At 36.4% G+C, this 20,081-nt stretch overlaps 3 protein-coding genes across 4 annotated transcripts; all 3 read left to right on the top strand.

Moving 5' to 3' along the window:
* The first annotated feature begins 853 nt into the window (after positions 1-853).
* On the top strand, positions 854-8,931 carry geko. Of its 2 annotated transcripts, none has more exons than XM_012367197.2 (4): positions 854-1,783; positions 2,187-2,523; positions 3,773-3,905; positions 8,110-8,931. In XM_012367197.2, the coding sequence occupies exons 2-4, from the start codon at positions 2,322-2,324 to the stop codon at positions 8,276-8,278; spliced, it is 504 nt and encodes a 167-aa protein (XP_012222620.1). In that variant the 5' UTR covers positions 854-1,783; positions 2,187-2,321; the 3' UTR covers positions 8,279-8,931. The 2 variants fall into 2 exon arrangements, with proteins under 2 accessions (XP_012222620.1, XP_012222622.1); XM_012367199.2 differs by lacking the exon at positions 854-1,783 and adding an exon at positions 2,075-2,096.
* Positions 8,932-9,554: 623 nt separating this feature from the next.
* On the top strand, positions 9,555-14,391 carry LOC105672142 (uncharacterized). The gene is made up of 3 exons (XM_012366868.2): positions 9,555-11,256; positions 11,877-12,078; positions 13,931-14,391. Exons 1-3 carry the CDS (start codon positions 11,070-11,072, stop codon positions 14,070-14,072), a joined length of 531 nt encoding a protein of 176 aa, XP_012222291.1. The 5' UTR covers positions 9,555-11,069; the 3' UTR covers positions 14,073-14,391.
* Positions 14,392-14,950: 559 nt separating this feature from the next.
* On the top strand, positions 14,951-19,602 carry LOC105672141 (uncharacterized). The gene is made up of 6 exons (XM_012366867.2): positions 14,951-15,477; positions 16,522-16,684; positions 16,770-17,020; positions 17,556-17,782; positions 17,851-18,168; positions 18,442-19,602. The coding sequence occupies exons 1-5, from the start codon at positions 15,323-15,325 to the stop codon at positions 18,165-18,167; spliced, it is 1,113 nt and encodes a 370-aa protein (XP_012222290.1). The 5' UTR covers positions 14,951-15,322; the 3' UTR covers position 18,168; positions 18,442-19,602.
* Positions 19,603-20,081: the final 479 nt, after the last annotated feature.

The following is a 20,081-nucleotide window of genomic DNA, read 5'->3' as shown; positions in this document are numbered from 1 at the left end:
TGTAGGGGTAATTATCTAAGCAGAGTGATTAATGAGTAAAAAGAAACTTTTATTATACTAGGGAAGAGAGATTTCGTCGGTAGGTTTGTTTCGCTTGTTTCTCGATATATTTCTCGTTACAGACTTTCTGCCTTCTCAGATTTCCGACGCTTTTTATTAGTGGTCGAACGATCAAAGAAAAGGTAAAGTAACAACATTCGAGGCCGCACGCATGCATACACATATAGACGATCGTTCTCGCTTTCGAGAAGCTCCTTGTCATTGAATAAACACCAATATAACCGTCGCAAGGTCGCTTCCAAATGCTCGTCTACTTATGGTTAAATATAAAGAGCTTCAATATAATGTGTTTTGAATAAAATAAAATTATCCTACTTAAATTTCACTGGAATTTTAGCAGAGGGGAAACAGTCAGCTTCCACTGGTAACATTGTAGAATATCAACTTTCACCGATTAAAATTAAAGAATATTTTGTTTGCTTTCTATTTTTAGTTATTTATTATGATAAAAACTATTAGAATAATATTGATAACTTATTTACGAGATATTTTCATACAAAATTTCTACTTGTTTCTCGGCAACACTTTCGTTCACATTTAGCACAAATATTTTCGCATGTATGGCGAATTGTTTGTCGCTAAGGAGCAGAAGAAGTTACAGCAAAACATTTTTAACGGAATAATTATGGGCGTTGTTAAAAACAGTACGTATTTTGCCGGCTCGTTCTAATCGCTGAACTGCAGATCTGCAAGCCCCATCGAATCCCGTGGACGTACGAGCGATCGGCCAACTTTCACTGACAACTCGTTAGGTCCGCCGCCGTGGTTTCGAGTCATTCACAGTCATACCGTGACTTCGACAGACCGCGGTAGTGTTGCATATATTGCTCTCCTCGGTGGAAGCGGCCTTGCTCGAGCTGTCACTTGGAAGTTTGCGTTCAGTGATACAGCGGCAGCATCCAGTGGCACATTAACGTGACGTTTTCCTCTTCCGTGTACTCGTTCGCGTCTCGGGCGTCGGGCGTCTAGTGACATAGTGATATTCGACGTCCAACATTTCATCCGGATATTTTTCACCGGCGAATCCCTCGATTGATGGAAAGAGAGATTCGTCCCAACTATGCGTATATAATCGCGGGACTGCGCGCGGTGCTGAGTTACGATCCGCGGATTTTCGATTTACGCGTGATTTGATTTAGCGGGCGTTGGGCGCGCATGATTTTCAGTCGGCGATGTCATCCGGCGATTGACCGTTTGTTTTCGGGTAGCTAATTGCTTTCCGAAATTTCGACGTCGACGCGTGATTTAGCGGGCTGATTGCGCTGTTCGCGCTTACGCGAAGGATGGGGATACGCGTCACACGCGCGAATTGATCAGCGGCGACATTTTCAAGTACGCGCCCCAGAAGTGGGCTCCGTACGCCGTTCTCTTACGGCGTTGTTACAGTTAGCCGAGAGAAGCCTTTCGCGTCGCTCGCTTTTTTCCTCGCTGCGGGAGGAGGTAACGGCGAAAGAATTATAGTTTCAGTTTTTGGCATGCCAGAAGTGTTCTGTGCAAGGGACTGTACAAAGGAGCCGCTTAAAAGCCGGCCTTGAGCTTTGAGAACGGCTTTGAACAGCTAAAAGTAAGACGGACGTTGTAAGAGGATTTAACTTTATTGCCGCGGAGCTGTGCGGCGATTATCGAAGAAAGTGGAAGTTAACGGAGAGTGAGAGTCTTCTCAAGGCACACAGAAAACCGACCGCGTTTGTTCTTTGAGCGTCGATCGCGGATCCACGGACAGGTATTTGTTTGTATATATATCACGCGTTTCAGTATTACTTTTGAAAATTCAGGTTAAGGCGAATTTATCGCTCCCGGGAGTCGCGGGATGCGATTGATTACGTGCTTACGTAATAATTCGTGATCGTCGAAAGCGGCAGTCATCGCCGCGAATCGACGCTTGCACGTTCACATCATTGGATGCGATGTGTAATTTCACAATCGTAATGTATCTGATGCTTTAATGTAATGGAATAGCCAATTGGATTTCAATATAGTCATCGCGAGTTTCGCCGCTATCATTTGCGTTTTTTTTACATCCAACGTGGAAAATAGTATGAAATAAAGTTCCCAAACGCGTTCGAGTTTGTCTATTAATTTAAATTTATCTGATAATTAAGACATTTGATATTTCATACTTCCAGATACGATCTTCTGCTTCAGCGGATTCGTACATTAATTTCATTAGACGCGTGTCTGAAAATTATTGAAAGACGAATAGAAAATAAACCAGCGGGGTTATCTCTAATTTCTCCAAGTTTGCCCTAAAGAAAATCAACATGGACACAAGTACGGTACGCTTGATGATATTTTTGGGCATGTTTCTGATTTTCGCCGGAGATCATAGTGCACTAATCTCCTCTATTTTCGGTAATGCGACGGAGAGAAATATAACTGCCGTGAGAAAATCTGAGACTTCGCTCGAAGAACCTTTCAACAAGGTACCTGCTCTCTCGAACAAAGAAGTCGACAAAAATAACGGTAAGAATGAGAATATTATATAAAAAAGATGGAAGTCAGAAACTCTTTATATTGATCAATTTATATTAATTAACAAAATATATTTATTATATTTTTGTGTTAAAACATTTTGATATGTTATTTTATAAATAAATACTATTACATAGTTTGAGTTGAACTATATAGAGTCCAATAGTTATCAAGTAAAAGTTGAAATTTTCAAATTGTATAGTATTATTTACTATCATAAAAGCAAGAGTGTTTTTAATTATGTTTCAAATCACAAAGATCATAGCATGGCCTTCGCAAATCTATTACGTTGAAATGAATTCAAGATACAACCTTTGATCTGCGGAATAAAATGTATATTGCGAAATAATAAGTATAAAAATATAACGTATTAAACATACACACGTATTATATCAAGGAAAAAGAAAAACGTAATCCTTGATTTGCGAAATAAAATTACTAGATATCTGATTCGAATTGCACAAGACATCTTCATCTGTAAACTACTTATAATTAAGTTCAAGTTTCTTGCTACAATTGCCGTTACGTAAAAAGTGCACTCGTGTAGATGCATGTACGTATGTATATTGTTATATCATTATTCGAATGAAAAAATATTCATTGTGTTATACACGACAGCCCGCATAGAGTTAATTAGCTATTCTGCCAGTTGGTCGCGCATTCACTCGCATTAATTATTTGACAATATTATCGAGATCCTTTCCGCGTGGAATATACGTCTCTCAGCACATTGAAATCCATAACAAATATCTAAACGAGAAAATGTTATTAAAAATAGAACATAAAATGTAATAGCGATTTTATTATAATTTATGCTACATTTTTTTTTATATTTGCAGATTAAATATTATAAATATATTTTCTTAATAATTTTATTGTGATGAATGCCACAAACTCTTAATTTATATTAATTAATAAAATATATTTATTGTATTTTTGTGTTAAAACATTTTGATATACTATTTTATAAATAAATATTATTATATAGTTTGGTATATAGTGTCCAATATTCGCTATCGTAAAAGCAAGAGTGTTTTTATTATGTCTCAAATCTTTAGAAATTTTCATGCGTGAGGCCTTGACGTTTAACTTGTAACTTATTATGCGATTAAAGCAATTGTTCACTCGAATACGCATAGTCATTCGAAACAATTTTTGCGATCTATTAATCATTCTATCATTTAGGATGATATAGCATGAACTTGCATAATTGATGAAAATCACTCTGATTTCTGTGCAGTTGCCTTACGCCGTGCAAAGATAATGGCGACGATTAAGACTGCTTGCTTGCCGAAATTAATATGCGAACTCACGTCATCCGTTCACCAGGATCAGTTAAGTGAAATGGAGCGATCTCTTTTAAATCTCATAAGGTAAGAAACTATCAATTATTTTTACATTTTATCATTCCCCTTGCATTTTGCTCCACATTAAGAGAGAAAGTAGATTAGCTTACTTTAAATATTGAGTTATGCTGATTAGTCGATCGTAAGCACGTCCAGTTTTTGTCGCTATCATTTGAAAGAGGATCAAGAATTGATAGTTTCAGCGCTAGTACGATTTGATACAGTAAGCCGAGCATCTACTTTCATCACCGAGTCTCTTGCACTCCGGTTACTTTCACAACTTTCGATTGGCATTGCTGCTAAAGTGCCTTAGGTGCCATCGACCCTGAATGCACATGCGTTACCTGAAAAATTAGAGTTGCAAACATAGTTTCTTGACACGTGTAACGAGCAGGATTGTAGAACAAAAGCGCAGTGTTTGAAAGTACGAATGGCTATGTTATTGCTCAAAAGCGTAAATCGATGATCGGCCGTCACCGACGATCGAATCGCAACGTTTGTATGCATTTTGCAATTTTCGTTCATTGAGGCCGAAGTAGCGGTAATACCCACGCCTGCGTGCCGATTTCGAAAAACGTAGGCGACCGCATCGGTGTCGAACGAGACACGCCGGAAAATTGGATGCCGCGGGCAAATGTGCGCGCGGTGCGCGCGTATTTTGCAATTTTCGCTCATACGATCGGCAATCCCGCCACGTGCACGCACCGTGCCGCGTTACGTGGATAATGCAAAGAATTATACCGTGAATATTTACGTCGTTTTACGTTTTGATTAAAACCAAAGTTATGTTAAAGCGGACCGTGTCTCCGCTGGAAAATCGGGAATTGCGGTCTCGGCGGACCGCTTTTAAATCCCCGTATTTGCACAGCGCGGAATGTATTGTCGCGGTGGACTCCGATGCGCGGAACTTTCCGGCGCGAATGTATTAATTATACATTTGTGCGCGCCGACCTGTGGCGGTGAACATTGTATTCATTGAATTCCGACCGCGAGCTTGGTGAAAAATGAGAAGGAGAGGCGCATTCTCCTAGAAAATTAACATATTAATAATTTATTTTGCAATACTGCGAATTAGATTAGATTGTTTTGCTGAAAGTTAAAATTACGCAACAATTCTCGTTTTATGATTAGCATACTTGAAGTTTATTTACATTATTTAGATTATGAATATTTGCAAGTATGCTAATTAAATTTTGTTCTTTTATTTTAATTTATCTTGATAAAGATCATTAAAGGATATACATATTTAGGATTTTTTTAGGAATTTTAATAATAAGTCTTACGTGTTTTTGAAATGAGAACTGTGACGCAGGTTTTTCGAAAAGTATCTCGGCTGATCGAAAGTCGCCGCGAAAGTACGCCGTGTTACATAAGTCCGGCCGAAAATGAGATGTACCTCTTTCACGTCGTCATAACCATCCGACAACTTTCCTTTTCACGGATTATTCAATCCGTGTACTTTCTCCTATTCATGGCCAAGACATTCCGCATTTACCGCGCGTGTCGTATTCCCGGAGTTTACAAATTGCAAATATATCTTTATGATTGGCAATCAATGACTATAAAAAGCAGTCATATTTAACTTTAAAAATAGTTAAGTTATATTAAAATATTGCTGCTTCTAGTAAACATCTTTATATTATTCATAAGTATTTAATTTCTATAATGTTTGCATATTTCTCTCATAATTCTTATAAGATTTGTGTGAAAGTACACATTATTTTTAATTTATTTGCTTTTTGTTGACAAAATAGCATTTTATTAACATTTCTTTATTTATTAACATATCATAATTCTTATAAGACTTATTTAAAAATACATATTATTTTTAATAATTTATTTGTTTTTTGTTGATAAAATAGCATTTTATTAACATATTTTTTAAATGTCTGTTTTTTTCAACAAGAAGTTTCTTGCACATTATATTCTTTCTTTCTAAAACTTGCTAAAATATATTATAATTTGATTAATAATTAAATCATTATTTTAATGCAATTTTTTCTTAAAAACACATTTTTTGTTTAAAAAAATTTTAATGTATTACAATAAAGAAAATGTACATTCTAAAATTCGAACTTAACAAATATTATGATATAACATAAGATATAAAAATAAATAGAATGTACATTTTAACATTCTAGACCATTTCTTTTTCTAAAATATAAGATTTTATTGCATCGCAATAAAGTTCTAGGCCTGTCAAATGATATGATATAATTCTAAAGTATAAAAATAAATAAAATATATATTGATATTAAAATGTATCTTTTATTTATATTTTTATATCTAGACTTAGAATTTTATAGAATGTACAGTTAGAAGCATCGAAAACTATCCACTCGGATACTCCCACCACTTTTCAAAAGCATTAGAATGAATGGAGTGGATTGGAGTGGATGCCATGTGGAGTGGATAGCTTTTTCTTTATTGCAATGTATTGAAATCTTAGAGTTTAAAGACAAAAGTAGTCGAGAATAAGATTAAAAAAAAAAGAAAACACTTGAAGAAAATTCTGAACGTTGATAATTGCAACATAAATAATAAGTAACTTATTTTCAAAGCGACTCGAATAAAAATATATTTATTACGGCCACGTCCTATATTTATTACGACCATGAATGGATTTCATTCTCGTCCACGTGTTAAACGAAAACAACGTCGATGAATAGCAAAATAAATCGACGCAAAAAAAAGCGAGTTCCATTAGAAAGTATAATGAAGCAAACTAACAGCATTGTCTCGATGTGTAATGCTTTTTTGTTTTCGTTTTTTATGTATTTACAATATTTCTTTACGCCACATTCCGCTCTCGTTACACGTGTAATTACGACGAGATAAAACCTGCGGTTTATTAAACGGCAGAAGTAGAGAAAGAAAAATTGCAGAGAAGGGACGATTGTGAAAAACATTAGTCCTGTATTAAAGCTGCCCTGCCAAAGTTTTCAGATATAATTTAAGTGGAATCAAAAGTTGCAGATAACGAATAGAGTAAATGTAGCGCGCGTTATCTTTTGCGCGTCTTCATCGTCCTCCCGGCCGCGTAAGCGAATATCCTCGGAAGAGGAGAATCGCCCTAGGATCCTCGCGCCGCGCTTAATGTCCCGGAAGGATCCGAGCTTTATATTTACTTTTATGCCTGCGTAAATGCCGGCCCGCTCTGACGCATCTCAGGCCCGATTTTTATCGGCGCGGATCGCTCCGGGTTAAACCGATCAAGATGGAGAGGCTAAAAAGCCGTTTTGCGTTTATTCGTTATATCCTGGCGCCCCTTCGAAGCCAGCAGCGGATGCGGAGTCGTAAAGGGGGGAGGGAAGGGCTTCCTCTCTATCTCGAGGCAGGAGGAAGACGTCTTCCGCGGAGTCATGCGTGACGAAACTGCTGCGCTTCTGCTTCTCTCGACAGCTCCAACAGCTCAACGCGATATCTGTTCGTCTCAATTCGGTTTCAGTGGGGTCCGGGCAATTTTTCGGAGCGCAAGATCGTCGGCAATTCTTGACGTCACAGTTGACTTTGATTTTCAGTTCCCACCGAGGAAATCCGAGGAAATAGGTTCGCGGAGGGTTAGCGTGCGAGAAAAATCGGAGGAACGCGACTTGACTCGCTGCTCGTATTCCGCGCCAATAATTTACTTCAACAGCACTTTCTACTGCGTGATCACTGTGTCATGTACATAATTTTCAAAAGGAGAGCTTGGGATGTTGGTTTGCTTAAAGAGAAATTCGGAAATTTCAAGTTGTGTGACACAGCAAGAAGAGTAACATTTGATTTGTTTAACCTCGTCTAAAAATGTAAATAAAAATGGAAGTAGAGAATCAAAGTACAGAGAAAGGTAGCGTACGGTTTTTCGTTGAACGTAACCGGACTTTATGCGGCAACATTTTACCGGTTGCCATCGATATCGAAAGTAAAAGGTGACTCGCCTTGTACTGGTTCTTATACCGTATCGCATCGGTAACCAGTTTAGCATGGTCAACTGTTTCGACATTCGTCTCGGCTTTATAGTTCATGGTGCTCTGTCAGGCTTCGAGGCATTCTTATTACACCATTATGGCAACATACTTTGTTGCATAATGCACTAATAAAATAACAATTGCATCAAAGTAGAAGAAATCTCTGCATGATTCTTAAACTAACGAATTGATTATCGTACTAGCGTAAATTTAACAAGTTCTGGATTAGGATAGTTTAGGAAGTTACGGAATTAGGAGTTTTGTAACGCTATTGTTTTCAGAGACACGAGTCTGAACACGATGGCGGAAGTACCATCGAGATACCACTTTGCGGCTCATATGGGTCAACTGATCTCCGGCATAGAGGGTCAGGGCTGTCATAATTTTTATCCGAATTGCCCGCTGCCGGGCGTCAGCGTTCTGAACATGATGAAAAAGCGCCGTCGCTGACGGAGCCGAAACTACCACGACTGACAATGAGTTCGAGTCGACGATTTTTGAACCTGTGATATCGCGGATTTCCTTCTTTTGTGCTTACATCATTGACCTCATAAGGATTCTATTTGCGCAGTAATGAATCGCATTTTCAACGCGATTCAACGTGCAAATGATGTGCAAACTTCCGTGAAAGTAAAGTCAATTACTGGAGAAAAAGATATGCTAATGCTGACAGGTGCAAAGTTTCCTTTAAGTCGTTAAATATAGTTCCGCCTTGTGAATAGTTAATACTCAAAATCGTTAGAATTACAAAAATAATTTGAGATAATACCATTAATTTCTTATGTATTCAGTTTTATTAGATTTAACCTTTTTATAAGCTTTAAGGTATAAATATTATTTACTTTACAAAATTTCCGTCTGAATAATTCAATATTTGAACGACGATAAACGTACGTGTTTGCTCAATGATTTTATTTATTTATTTGTTAGCAAGTCATGTCTCGTACATAAATCTGCATTTTTGATACAATATAATCATGTACGATTTAGAAATTCTAATACACACAGAAATTCATTTGTACGTCAGTTATTTTTAATTTTATATTGTTATGCTGTATATATTATTGTACTCCGAAACAAAAAAATAAAAAAAGATAAATGAATTTTCGGACAATTTTAATAATTCTTACAGGTCCTCTGACACCGCTATAAGTTTGTTCTATACGATCCGGAAAATCGTGTACTTCCGTGGAAAGTCTCGCAGGGTACTTTGCCAAATTATCAAGAATCTCGATCTCCGCGCTATTCCCTATTCTTTTCCCTGTTTTAATACAAGACTGCCACTATCTCCGATATAATCCGGCGCCCAGCGGGGGAAAACGCGCGAAAATTATTACAATAATCGCCGGCGTCTTTATCGACTTAAGCTCGATGCCAAACTCCCGAGTGGACGTTTCCCAACGAGCCGTGCGATCATAAACGAGATCGTGCCAAGAGTCTCGGCAGGCAGTTAGAGCCGGCGCTATGCGCAAAGAGGAGCGGAATGTAATGCCAATGAAACCGCACCAGCCGTTCCCCTCGAAACAGCCAGCGATATTTGGGAAAAATTATCGCGCGATATCGCAGCTGGAGTTTATCGGCATTTCTCATGCCCAATCGGCGTCGCGCGATTTCCAGTTGCAATTCTGCTTCTCTTTCGTTATGCATTTATGATACATGAAGTGAAACAAATTTTTTTAACTTTACTAAAAGCGACGTATAATGTTATTAATTTATTTTATCGGTATCGATAAGTGAGACGTGTAATGCGTTATAATCGCTTCTAAACGGTCCCGTGAATATTCACGATGCGCAATCTAATACATTTCGATTGCATTCTGGCACGTAACATTGCGCTATGTATTGCATACATAACCGATTCGATAACAGGTTTTGGCAGCCGAAAGTAGGACAATAGAAGCAAAAAAGGAGAGAAAAACATTAACCGTTGAACAACGAGGCAACATGCAATTTACATGCGTGACATAATTAAGGCACTTGAAGCATTCATGATTGCCGTTTATAAAAATGCATTTTATTGAGACTGATATTTGTTCCAAGTAGATATAAATTTTATAATTAACAAGACACATTTTACATACTTTTTTCCAAATTTAGCGAACAATTTTTAACACAAAATTATATTTTGATTTATAATTAAATGAAAAATACAAATAATAGAAGTAAAGTTTTGAAGATTTGTCTACGAAGAATTATCCATCAAAGAAAATAAATTTCAAGATAATAAATAAGAGAAATTTGGGCGAAGGTTGTTGTCGAAGAAATTTCTAAATCGTGGTTATACATAATGTCGAAAGGTATTCTTGATACACCGGTTTGTATCAACCTTGCAAAAAGCGTGAAGTTTTGTTCATCTTAGATGACACGAAGTTCTCATGATGTACCAAATGTTGTAATACCATACTTAACTGTTGGATCGTGCATGGATCGCCGACGGGAAGGGGCGATCACTTTCTCTTCGTCGGCACCAACGACGACGGCCTCGTGGCACCTCGAGGAACATTCAGCAACAAGTTTTTACCGGAGCAGCAACCAGCCGCCGGTCCGTCGGCTGCATTTTTGATCGGTGGACAAATCGGGTGCATCAAAGTCACGCGGTATGTGGGCGCATCTGCGGAAGTGTATATTTCGAGCCTGTACACGCGACGATCGAACGAAAAAGATGTGTTAATTTCTGTATAAAAAAATAGCGTTACACTTGTGTTTAAAAATAGACTTTTTGCAAATATCAGGCGACAATCTGCTTTAAATTATTTAAATCTCAATTTTAATCGGAGTCATTATTAATAATTTTAATTAAAAAATATTTATATCGGCACGTTTTATTGGCATCGCATTGATATTGGCTTGTTTATCTCGAAACGATTGATTTATTCGCAGAAGTACGACTGGATGATTCATCATGTGTAGTGCGTGAGATTTCGTACTAGAATTTAATTAAAAAAGAGCAGTCATTTTGGAAAACACGAAGTGTAATTTATTAGTGCTGCGCTTTGAATTATTATTACAATTTGTGCTTTCATGGAACGATTATTCGAAATATAAAAATTAATTGAAATGTTATATTTAAAAATGCAAAAACTAATGTTTTATAGTATTAAAAGTCGTTTCTCTTTCAAGTGGAAGTAGTTGAGAAAGCTGCACGATAGAAGGAAGAGATAACCGCGCGCATTGTCGGAAGTTAATCTCGTCACAGCGTTACTTTACGTTAATTAACGAATGCCGTAGAATCCGCTGCATAATGCAGTTGCCACGGGCATTCTTGCTCTCTGGCTGCTGCTTTCTGGCGTTGACACTTGTGACGGCGGCACCCGCACAAGATGAGCCACTCTTCGAGCTTCCGGTGCAGCTGATCGGGTTTCCGGTAATTATAGCGAGCGTAAGAATCGCCAATTTCCTAAAGAAGCTCGCTTATTCCTTAAATCCAGGTAATGCATCCAGAATCACTTATCTTATACTAATATAATTCCTATTCACATTACGTGACAGACATAGCGCGTGTAATATATAATATAAATTACGAGCGTAAATGGATCGAATCGTAGAAGAAAATATGTACTTTTCCGTGTCCGTATTGCTTAGCGGAAAACTCTTATCGGTATCGTGATCCGCCAGGCGTGGCGAACAAAAATATCCGTTCTCCATATATTATAAGTCATTTCCCTTTCCCGTTTGGTTACAAAACACGCGAATCGAAACAGCGAACGCCGAAAGCGAGAGTGTTCCACTTGTTGCGACTTCTCTCTTCGAACCGGAGCGGTGTAACGATTCCGTAATTAAGCCCGCTTACCGCTGAAAGAATACATTCACCCGGAAATTGAAAAAACCTGAACATTGTTGTTATAAAATTTAAATCGCTTTTCAACCATCAGACACGCAAATTTAAACAATGCATTAATGTTTCCTGTATTTATTGAAAAAATTGTGATATTTATTTATCTACGCGACATTATTTCAATATTGCAAATAAATAGTTATTGAACCTTGATAAAGCAAACAAAATCTTGGGAAAATACCGCTTCCAACCGTATTCTCTTTGAATTCTTAGATACTTATGTCAGTCGAGTGAAACGAGCGCATCCTTTGATACTTGAGGAAGAGATTTTAGACGTCGGCCAAGTTGAGAAGAAGCTAATAGCCCAGCTCGGGAATAACGTTTGCATCTACGAGAGGATTTGTGCCAAATACGCGGAACGAACCCTTCAAAGAAGAAGTCGGAAGCATGTTATTGATTGGGACGAAGTGTTCAGGTATGATATATTATGACGATATTATAATTGCTTTGCTGATTCGATAATTTAAGCACTAGTTAAGTTATAATAATAAATATTGAAAAAAATATCGTCACAAGAAGGTTATTTTATATAATTGCTATAAGCTGCAAAATTAAAAACGTAGCATCGACAAATTCGGAACAAGAATGCAAACTGTCTTCTCACTGTAATTCATTTATAATTGTATTACGCAATCGTGACCCTGAGGTTCACGGATCAAAGAATCTATGCCTCGAAAGCGGATTTCAGAAAGGCATTTCTTCTCGATTGGGAAATATCATCGAAAACGTTTTATTAGCAAGTTCATTAGAGCAGGATAAGTCGTGCTACTTGTGCAGCAGCACGTAACTTTTCGTGCAGTACCGTGTTCGTTTTTGCACAATAATAACCATTTGCAATGCGTTATTAGCAACAAATTACTCAAAAATAATGAATGATAGATCTTTCTTAAATATAAGCTGATCTAATTTTTTTCAATGATAATAATTAATTACAATTGTGTAAATAAATTTTCTGATATTTTAAAAATTAATTTTATCTTATAGAAAATTATTATTGAATAGTTATTATTTGACGCAATAAATGTTTTAGTAATTAAAACTTGGGATAAAACTTTGAGAAAATTAACACGAATTTTTTAATTATTTTGTATTTTAGAAAAATATTACATAAAATTATGTTTTGCCAGACATTTAAGAAAACTATCTAACCAATAAGGATTAAATTTTAATCTATGAAAGATACATGACGCCTAATCCTAATTTATAAACCACTTGAAATATATCGGCAGCAACGATAAGATACCATATTAGAGATTTTTGGAAGATATGTACTCAGACCTCTCTCTCTCTCTCTCTCTCTTAATGACGAAATATTTTTTTCCCCTAAAGATATAATAGAAAATCCAACCATCGTGTCTACGTGTTCTATCCTCTCGCTACATCCCTCGTATCTATCTTGATGGAGCTTACACTAAATTCAGTTGTAAGCAACGCAGGAAGCAGATAGCTTTTAATGGCGCAGTACAATTGATGGCGTCCTAATGCATCTCGATAACCGCATTCCTCACTTCCGTAGCGCTCTTCTTCCTCATTTCGTAGTTCGCGTGTCCTGTCCAGGCTCCGTTTTATCGGTCGTTCCGCGGACCCACAGTTTTGAGAACTTGTCGGCTTATCTCAGACTTCCTAATGCCCCGCGGCGCGAGATAGCGAGCACGTGTCGCCGTTGTCTGTCGACGCACGATACATCTCTCGTGGTGCGCAACATTTCGTATCCGACTCGCCTTCTCGTCACCTGCAGGCACCGCGCAGTAGGAGCGCTTCAGGTAAGAGAGAGAGAGAGAGAGGGTACGCGGAGGGAGCGCAGAGCGAGAGGAGGAGGGCAGATAAATTGGAGATCAGGTACTGGCGGCAGCTACCGTCTAGACGGGTTTAACCGACCGTGGATGAAGGACGAAGCCGTCCCGAGATCATCCCGGGCGCCTTTTCCTGACCAGAAACGGAAAAGCGGTCGATAGAAGGATTGTGAGTGAAGTGGCGTCGTTAGAAATTAGGAATCCATTTGGAGACGTCGAGGAGACCATAACGATGAGGCGATAAGATAACTGATTGTTTTTAATAGGACGTTTTGAAGCTACGGCACGTGAAACGGCACGTGAAACACGCGTTTAACATTGTACTTCCCATTTGTATCTTGAATTTTCATTTCAATTTTAATGACGCAATTTTTATGGAGTTTTATTTTCGATCTGATATCTCTTACGTGAAATCTAGAATTAGCACATTTGTATCGGTACGATAATTATTTTGTATTTATTACAATTTTACAGTGAGTACAAATCATCGCCCGAGCCGATGAAGGAGAATTACTTGCTGAGCGTCTTTCTAGGCGATATTATTGGCAGCCCGAAACTGTGTCATTTACTGGCGAAGAGAGGGAGAGCCTGCGATAATGCCGAATTGTCGGATTAAACTGAAATTGCGACTCTTTTTCTTATGGTTATTTACTTGTAAATATTTTGATGCCATAGATCTAATCATTCGTGTTTACAATGTAAATTATTAAATTTGTTATTTATGTAGAATAACGGTACATATGTTTGTATGATTACAATCACTTACGTTGATGGCACGAACGATACACTCCTTTTTATTGAATTATTTATATTACTATTAATTAACAGTGATCTGCACTTTGTTTTAATGAAAAGGGAAACGTTAATAAGTATATTGTAATGTAAAAGAAGCTTGTAATATATCATTGTAAGAGAAATATATCATTGTAACACGATATTTCAAGATGTAAAATTTTTTTATAGTTATTATAAATGCGAATAGAATATTTATCGATAATTTTTTAGATACCAGGCTCCGCAAAAAGTTTCTCGTTTTTTTTTCAAAGCGTCTTGTTTACCTTGCTATATTTCCTGCATATTTCCTACATATTTTAATAGAATAGTAATCTTTTGCATTCTAAACATATTGCGGAGCCTGATAAATTTGTTGCTATATTATTTAGCAAAAATTAATTTTTGCTAAATAATACAGTAAAAAATTAATTCTCTCTCTCTCTCTCTCTCTCTCTCTCTCTCTCTCTCTCAATAATATGGTTTTTATAAGTGTCAAAAATAAATTTTTGCTAAATAATACAGTAAAAAATTAATTTTTGACATTTATAAAACCCATATTGTTGAGAGAGAGAGATTGCTGGTTGATTGGATAATTATTCAATCTATATATTATATGATATATCTAAGAGAACCGAACAGTAAGATGAATTCACACATGCGTGCGCGCATACACAGACAAGCCTTATACGTATTCAAATATAAAGTGAGAGTTGTTCAGTCCAACCTACTTGCCTCCGATTGAATGGTTAAACAAGGTTGGCTTCGATGAAAGTTTCAGTTGGTGTAAAAGCTAGAAAGGTGACAAGATCGTTCGCGAAAAACTAAATCGCTGTTAAAATATATTCCAAAATTTTGATATAAAGATTTAAAGAATCTGTATTTGTGATCGTAACTATTCACAATACGTTAAAAAGATATTAATATTCAAGTGATTTTACGCAATGTGATGCTAGAGTGATATTAATGCTGAATATTATATTTAACAGTGTACGAAGAAGGTGAAGGAGAAAAGTGATTCAATTTCCCATTTTTTAACCGCATAAAGCAAAATCGTTTATCTTTATTAAAAATAATTCGCAATTACTCTGCAAAATGATAAGTAAATTTATTATTATCGGATTTCTTTCATATTTGTGTTCCGAAACTCGCGCTCAGTATTCATTAAAATATTTCGAAAAATCATCAGTTGAAAGTCAATGCGTTTTTGATTTTTACCAGAAGAACTATAATGTGACAGATTTATTACGGTAAGTATGATATAATATTTTTTGATAAAAATATTAGCAAATATATTTTTTAAAAATATTATTGCGTTTGTGCAGTAATATGCAATAATAAAAAACACATATATATAGGGTGTCCGGTAATTACTGAATCACCTCTCGGGTGCAGGTAGAGCGGGTTAAACCGAGTAGAAAAGTTCTCTACCGTTTTGCGATTTCCGCAATAATTAATTAATTAAAGAAGATCGGCTAATTTGCGCGAATCTAAGCGCGCGGCGAGAAGAGACAGTCCATTGTTACGTGGTCGCTACGACGCAAAAATCTAACCTTGTCGCTCGTATGTTACCGTTGACATTTGTAGAACGCTCCTCCCAACGCTTCATCGCGCGCCTAGTAACAAAATAACAGTGCACTCAAAAAAATATTTCGCTGATGTAGTTAGATTTCTAGATATCGCAACAAGAATGTATCGCTATTTTTCGTATCTGTGAAAACATTGTTTGTCACATATAGAATTTATAGCAGTAATGTTCTAGCAATAGCTTTTGAAAAATTTAGGTACCATTGCTAAATGTTATTCATTGCATGATCTAACACGTGATTGATCTTATATAGATAGGCGCTTTAGAGAAACTTTCTTTTTAAAGTTCACAAACAATACAGATATATATTCTGTTTCTGTCATCTAAACTGATTAAGTAATTACATATGCAATATCACAACAGTTGCTAATCATTTATCTGTTTTAGTTAATTTTTTACACCTAGAAAATTTTAGCTATTATTGCAAGATCATTTTTTTGAGTGTGGGCTGTACCGTTACGGATCTCTTCCTCGCCGCGCGCTTAAACTCGCGCAAATTGGTAGATATTTTTTAACTAATTTCTCATTAATTATTGCGAAAATCGCAAAACGGTAAAGGACTTTTCTACTCGGTTTAATCTGCTCTACTTATACCCGAGAGGTGATTCAGCAATTACCGGACACCTTGTATATATATATATATATATATATATATATATATATATATATATAATTTAATCATTATTTATATTAATTTATTCTATAGATGCATATATGAGCTCGCTGCGAATCTTTTCGTTCAAAATGATGGTCGATCATCAAAACAAACAAACAATCTAGATTCGTTAGAATCGTACGACGGTGAATCTTATGAAAATATAATTTCAAATGTACTTAAAATCACATCTTTATATAATAACGCCTCATCGGTAGGTAGCTTTTGCATCTTAATATATTTATTTTTCTAAAAATTTAAAAAATATTATTTATTAAAGTATTAAAAATATCTTTCAGACATACCGTAATTTTCCACTTACCGATAATTATCCATCAAACTATCCAAAAGCACCTAACGAGTCTTTCGGCGACTTTGACGGACTTGGAGTGAATATTTTCAATGCTCTATTGTCGATCTATCGCTATGACGATCTGAAGTGCGTGCCCAGAATACTTTGCGAAGTGGCGAGTGGAAATCCCCCTGGAGGGTACAGGATGGCGTCAACGGGAGGCAACTGGCAGGAATTAGGAACAAATCTTTTAAAGCAGTGCGTATTCTCTTCAAATATCTATCATATATAAATAACGCCCCGATAAACATTAGAACATTCTATGTACGTCCTATGTATATACATATATGGATATTGTACATTCTATGTATATACAGAGAATGTGAAAAGTATATACATCGCATTCTATGTATGTGAAATATTTACCATATGTATATACATAGGATGTCCATAGTACATACATAGATATATTCCAAAAGAATGCAGAATGTGCAATACACATTCGTGGCATGTACATGAGGTATATTCTATGTATATTTACGCTGTGATCTCGTTTGAATATACACGTCATGTACATATATCCAAACGATTCTACGAATATCCCTAAATACACGTAAATTTATGTATATTCTATGTATGTACATAGTATATACAGTATGTTTTTTTCACATTATGAATATTCCATGTATATACATAGGATATCGAATATGTTTACTGGGGTATTTATCGTATTTCAAGTGCGATTCTTAATTTAAGTCATTATGCTATTACTAACGTTATATTATATTTTCAGCTGGATTGCCATTACGATATTTGATACTCCGATTGTAACTTTCATCCGAGCTGCCTTGATGGGCTACAACAATGGAAATCCGTCTACATGTTACCGCGAGTTTCCAAGATGTCCGCGTAATCCCGACAAACTGGTGCATTACCTGAACAATCACAACGGCGGATTCTTCCGATTTTTCAGCCAAGGCGCACACGGGAGTTATCCTCAATTGTCTTACGCTTCGCGAGGTAGATTTGTCGCGGACGACGCGCATGAATTTAAGATTTGTATAGATTAAATTGCTCACTCTTCTCAGGTAATTCGGAAATTCTCGGAGAAAGGAAACTGAAAGCCCCGCCGCCGGGCATTGCCCGAGCGGAGGCTGATCGTACTGGAACGGGCGAGCTGAAGTTTGATGTTCCCATTTCGACTGCTCACCAAGAGCACGGAAGAAGCTTCTTTCCGGAGGAAAATACATTGAAGAGCTCGGGGCAAGTGGTGTTTCCGGATCACGACGGATCCGATGATCACCCATCGGAAAACAGGATCTCTAAATCCCTGTCGGACTGCAAATCCCTTACAGGACTCCAACGTAAATGTACTTCTACGAGACTCTCCGCCGTTTTTCCCTAAGGTAATACTTGGATTATTAATCTGATTCATTATTTATTATGATTTATATTACGATTATAATATAACATATGAAAGAGTTTGTGTCATTTTAAGCGATATCATAGTATAGTAGTGATTGAATTTATAACAACAGCTACAAATATACTTTGAGACGAAAGTCTCAAGTTTAAATCACGCGATGAATCCTACATCTATAAGTACTATAACGATAAATTTATAAATTTAATAATTTTGCACTATGTATGAGAGTACATTTTTGTGAAATATTTTTTAGGAACTAGGAGACCAAGATAAATATCTCGCAGAATAATTTGGTTAATGATCGAGCTTTTGTTTCCACTTCTTAAAAAATCCGTGTTATATCGATTCTCGCAAGTATTGTTGACTCTTTTCCGCAATGCTGGTTATCTCGATGCTCTGTACTGTGCGCGCAGGAATGTCCGTATCACATATGCAACAAGATAATAAATATATAAATATGGGACAAATAAATAAATATGGGACTTCACAGGTGATTTGGAAATCTATTGTGATATGGACATTCCTGAGACTGAGTATCGCGCACCTTAGTTATGCGCGTTGTTAGCGCATTTGGCGACTCGTTGTTAGCATGCGAGCGGCAAGGAGGGGGCAGGAGGCGTTAATCAGAAAATCGAGTCGAAAGTTGCAACCAATTCCCATCTCTGTAGTAATTAATAAGTTTTCAAGGAATGTTTAGAGTCACTAACAACAAATTAACTGAGGATTTTAGATAAGAAACTATTTGTTAATTAAATAAAATTGATGTAGTGTTAAAAAAAGACTAATTTAGTTTTTTTTACTACTGTTTAATACAATATATATATATATTAGCTGATATTTATAAATTAACAAATATCTATTTTTTAAATATTGTGATTACAAATTACATTTTTATTGCCTTTTAAAACCGCCTGAGATTCGGCAGCCCGAATGGCTCATAATTGAACGCGTTCACATAAACGAGGGGACGAGCTATTTATTCTTCTTTTTTCTTTATGTACTCTTGTGTCTGTTCAACATTACATAGTAATGCAATATTTTTATCCACATTACACGACGTGCGCAGTCAGCAGAATATTAGAAATTGTAGACTCAGCTGAAAAATTCAATTCTGATGTCGATAGACAAACACTAACCACACACACATTTTACGTGCCAAAGTATATTCTATCCTCGCTGATGCAAGGAGTTCTCTATTCACTTTGCCTTATCTTTACATAATAAAAGATTTTATTTACATTCCTTCTGGCAAATGTGGATAACGTTAAAATTAATGTTAATGTACAATATTATAATAGACATAGATTCATCAAATTTTCGCTATTATAACTTCTGTTCTTTCACATTGTAAAAAAAAATTGTTACTTTGTTTTTATTTTGTGCAATTTTATAATAGAAATAATTACGCATTCAATACTTCCTTATATAAAAAAGTTAATATTGTAACAATTATATAGGAATAATGCGAACGATTGCCAAAATTATACATTATTTTTGGCGTCCACCTACGAAGAGCTGTCTTCAGGAAATACACTTGTCGGAAGACTCTGCTCTAGCTGACATACAATTATTCTTGAGCGTAATAATTTTCGATTATTATTGTGAATTTTGCCAAAGCATAAACCAATAACGTACGATCAACTCAAGTCTGTAACTTTCAGCTGCTTAGCAATTTTAGCCACGTAAAATCGATGCTTGCTCGACAGGTGATCGTACACGCCTCCCGAAAGTCTTCCCATTCATTTGGAGTTTTGTTCTCTTGACTCGCGTTTCTTTTTCTCACGTTCTACGTGATGATAGCAACACCTTGCATTTCTCATGTGTGCTCGCGTGCATAAAAAAGTGCAGGCGTTGCTCGACCCTCAGAGTCTTGAAGTATGAAATATATATGTC

This window comes from Linepithema humile, chromosome 4, assembly GCF_040581485.1.
Source record: "Linepithema humile isolate Giens D197 chromosome 4, Lhum_UNIL_v1.0, whole genome shotgun sequence".
NCBI classification, from domain to species: domain Eukaryota; kingdom Metazoa; phylum Arthropoda; class Insecta; order Hymenoptera; family Formicidae; genus Linepithema; species Linepithema humile.
The sequence above is the reverse complement of the archived record's forward strand: the minus strand, read 5'-3'. Positions and strand labels throughout refer to the sequence as shown.

Bases quoted from the DNA above. Each gene is read 5' to 3' on its own strand.
- geko (XM_012367197.2), top strand. From the start codon at position 2,322: ATGGACACAAGTACGGTACGCTTGATGATATTTTTGGGCATGTTTCTG. The intron at 2,524-3,772 runs GTAAGAATGAGA...ATTTCTGTGCAG, and splicing joins AGAAGTCGACAAAAATAACG to TTGCCTTACGCCGTGCAAAG. The intron at 3,906-8,109 runs GTAAGAAACTAT...TATTGTTTTCAG, and splicing joins TCTCTTTTAAATCTCATAAG to AGACACGAGTCTGAACACGA.
- LOC105672142 (XM_012366868.2), top strand. From the start codon at position 11,070: ATGCAGTTGCCACGGGCATTCTTGCTCTCTGGCTGCTGCTTTCTGGCG. The intron at 11,257-11,876 runs GTAATGCATCCA...TTGAATTCTTAG, and splicing joins CGCTTATTCCTTAAATCCAG to ATACTTATGTCAGTCGAGTG. The intron at 12,079-13,930 runs GTATGATATATT...ACAATTTTACAG, and splicing joins GATTGGGACGAAGTGTTCAG to TGAGTACAAATCATCGCCCG.
- LOC105672141 (XM_012366867.2), top strand. From the start codon at position 15,323: ATGATAAGTAAATTTATTATTATCGGATTTCTTTCATATTTGTGTTCC. The intron at 15,478-16,521 runs GTAAGTATGATA...TTTATTCTATAG, and splicing joins AATGTGACAGATTTATTACG to ATGCATATATGAGCTCGCTG. The intron at 17,021-17,555 runs GTGCGTATTCTC...TTATATTTTCAG, and splicing joins GGAACAAATCTTTTAAAGCA to CTGGATTGCCATTACGATAT.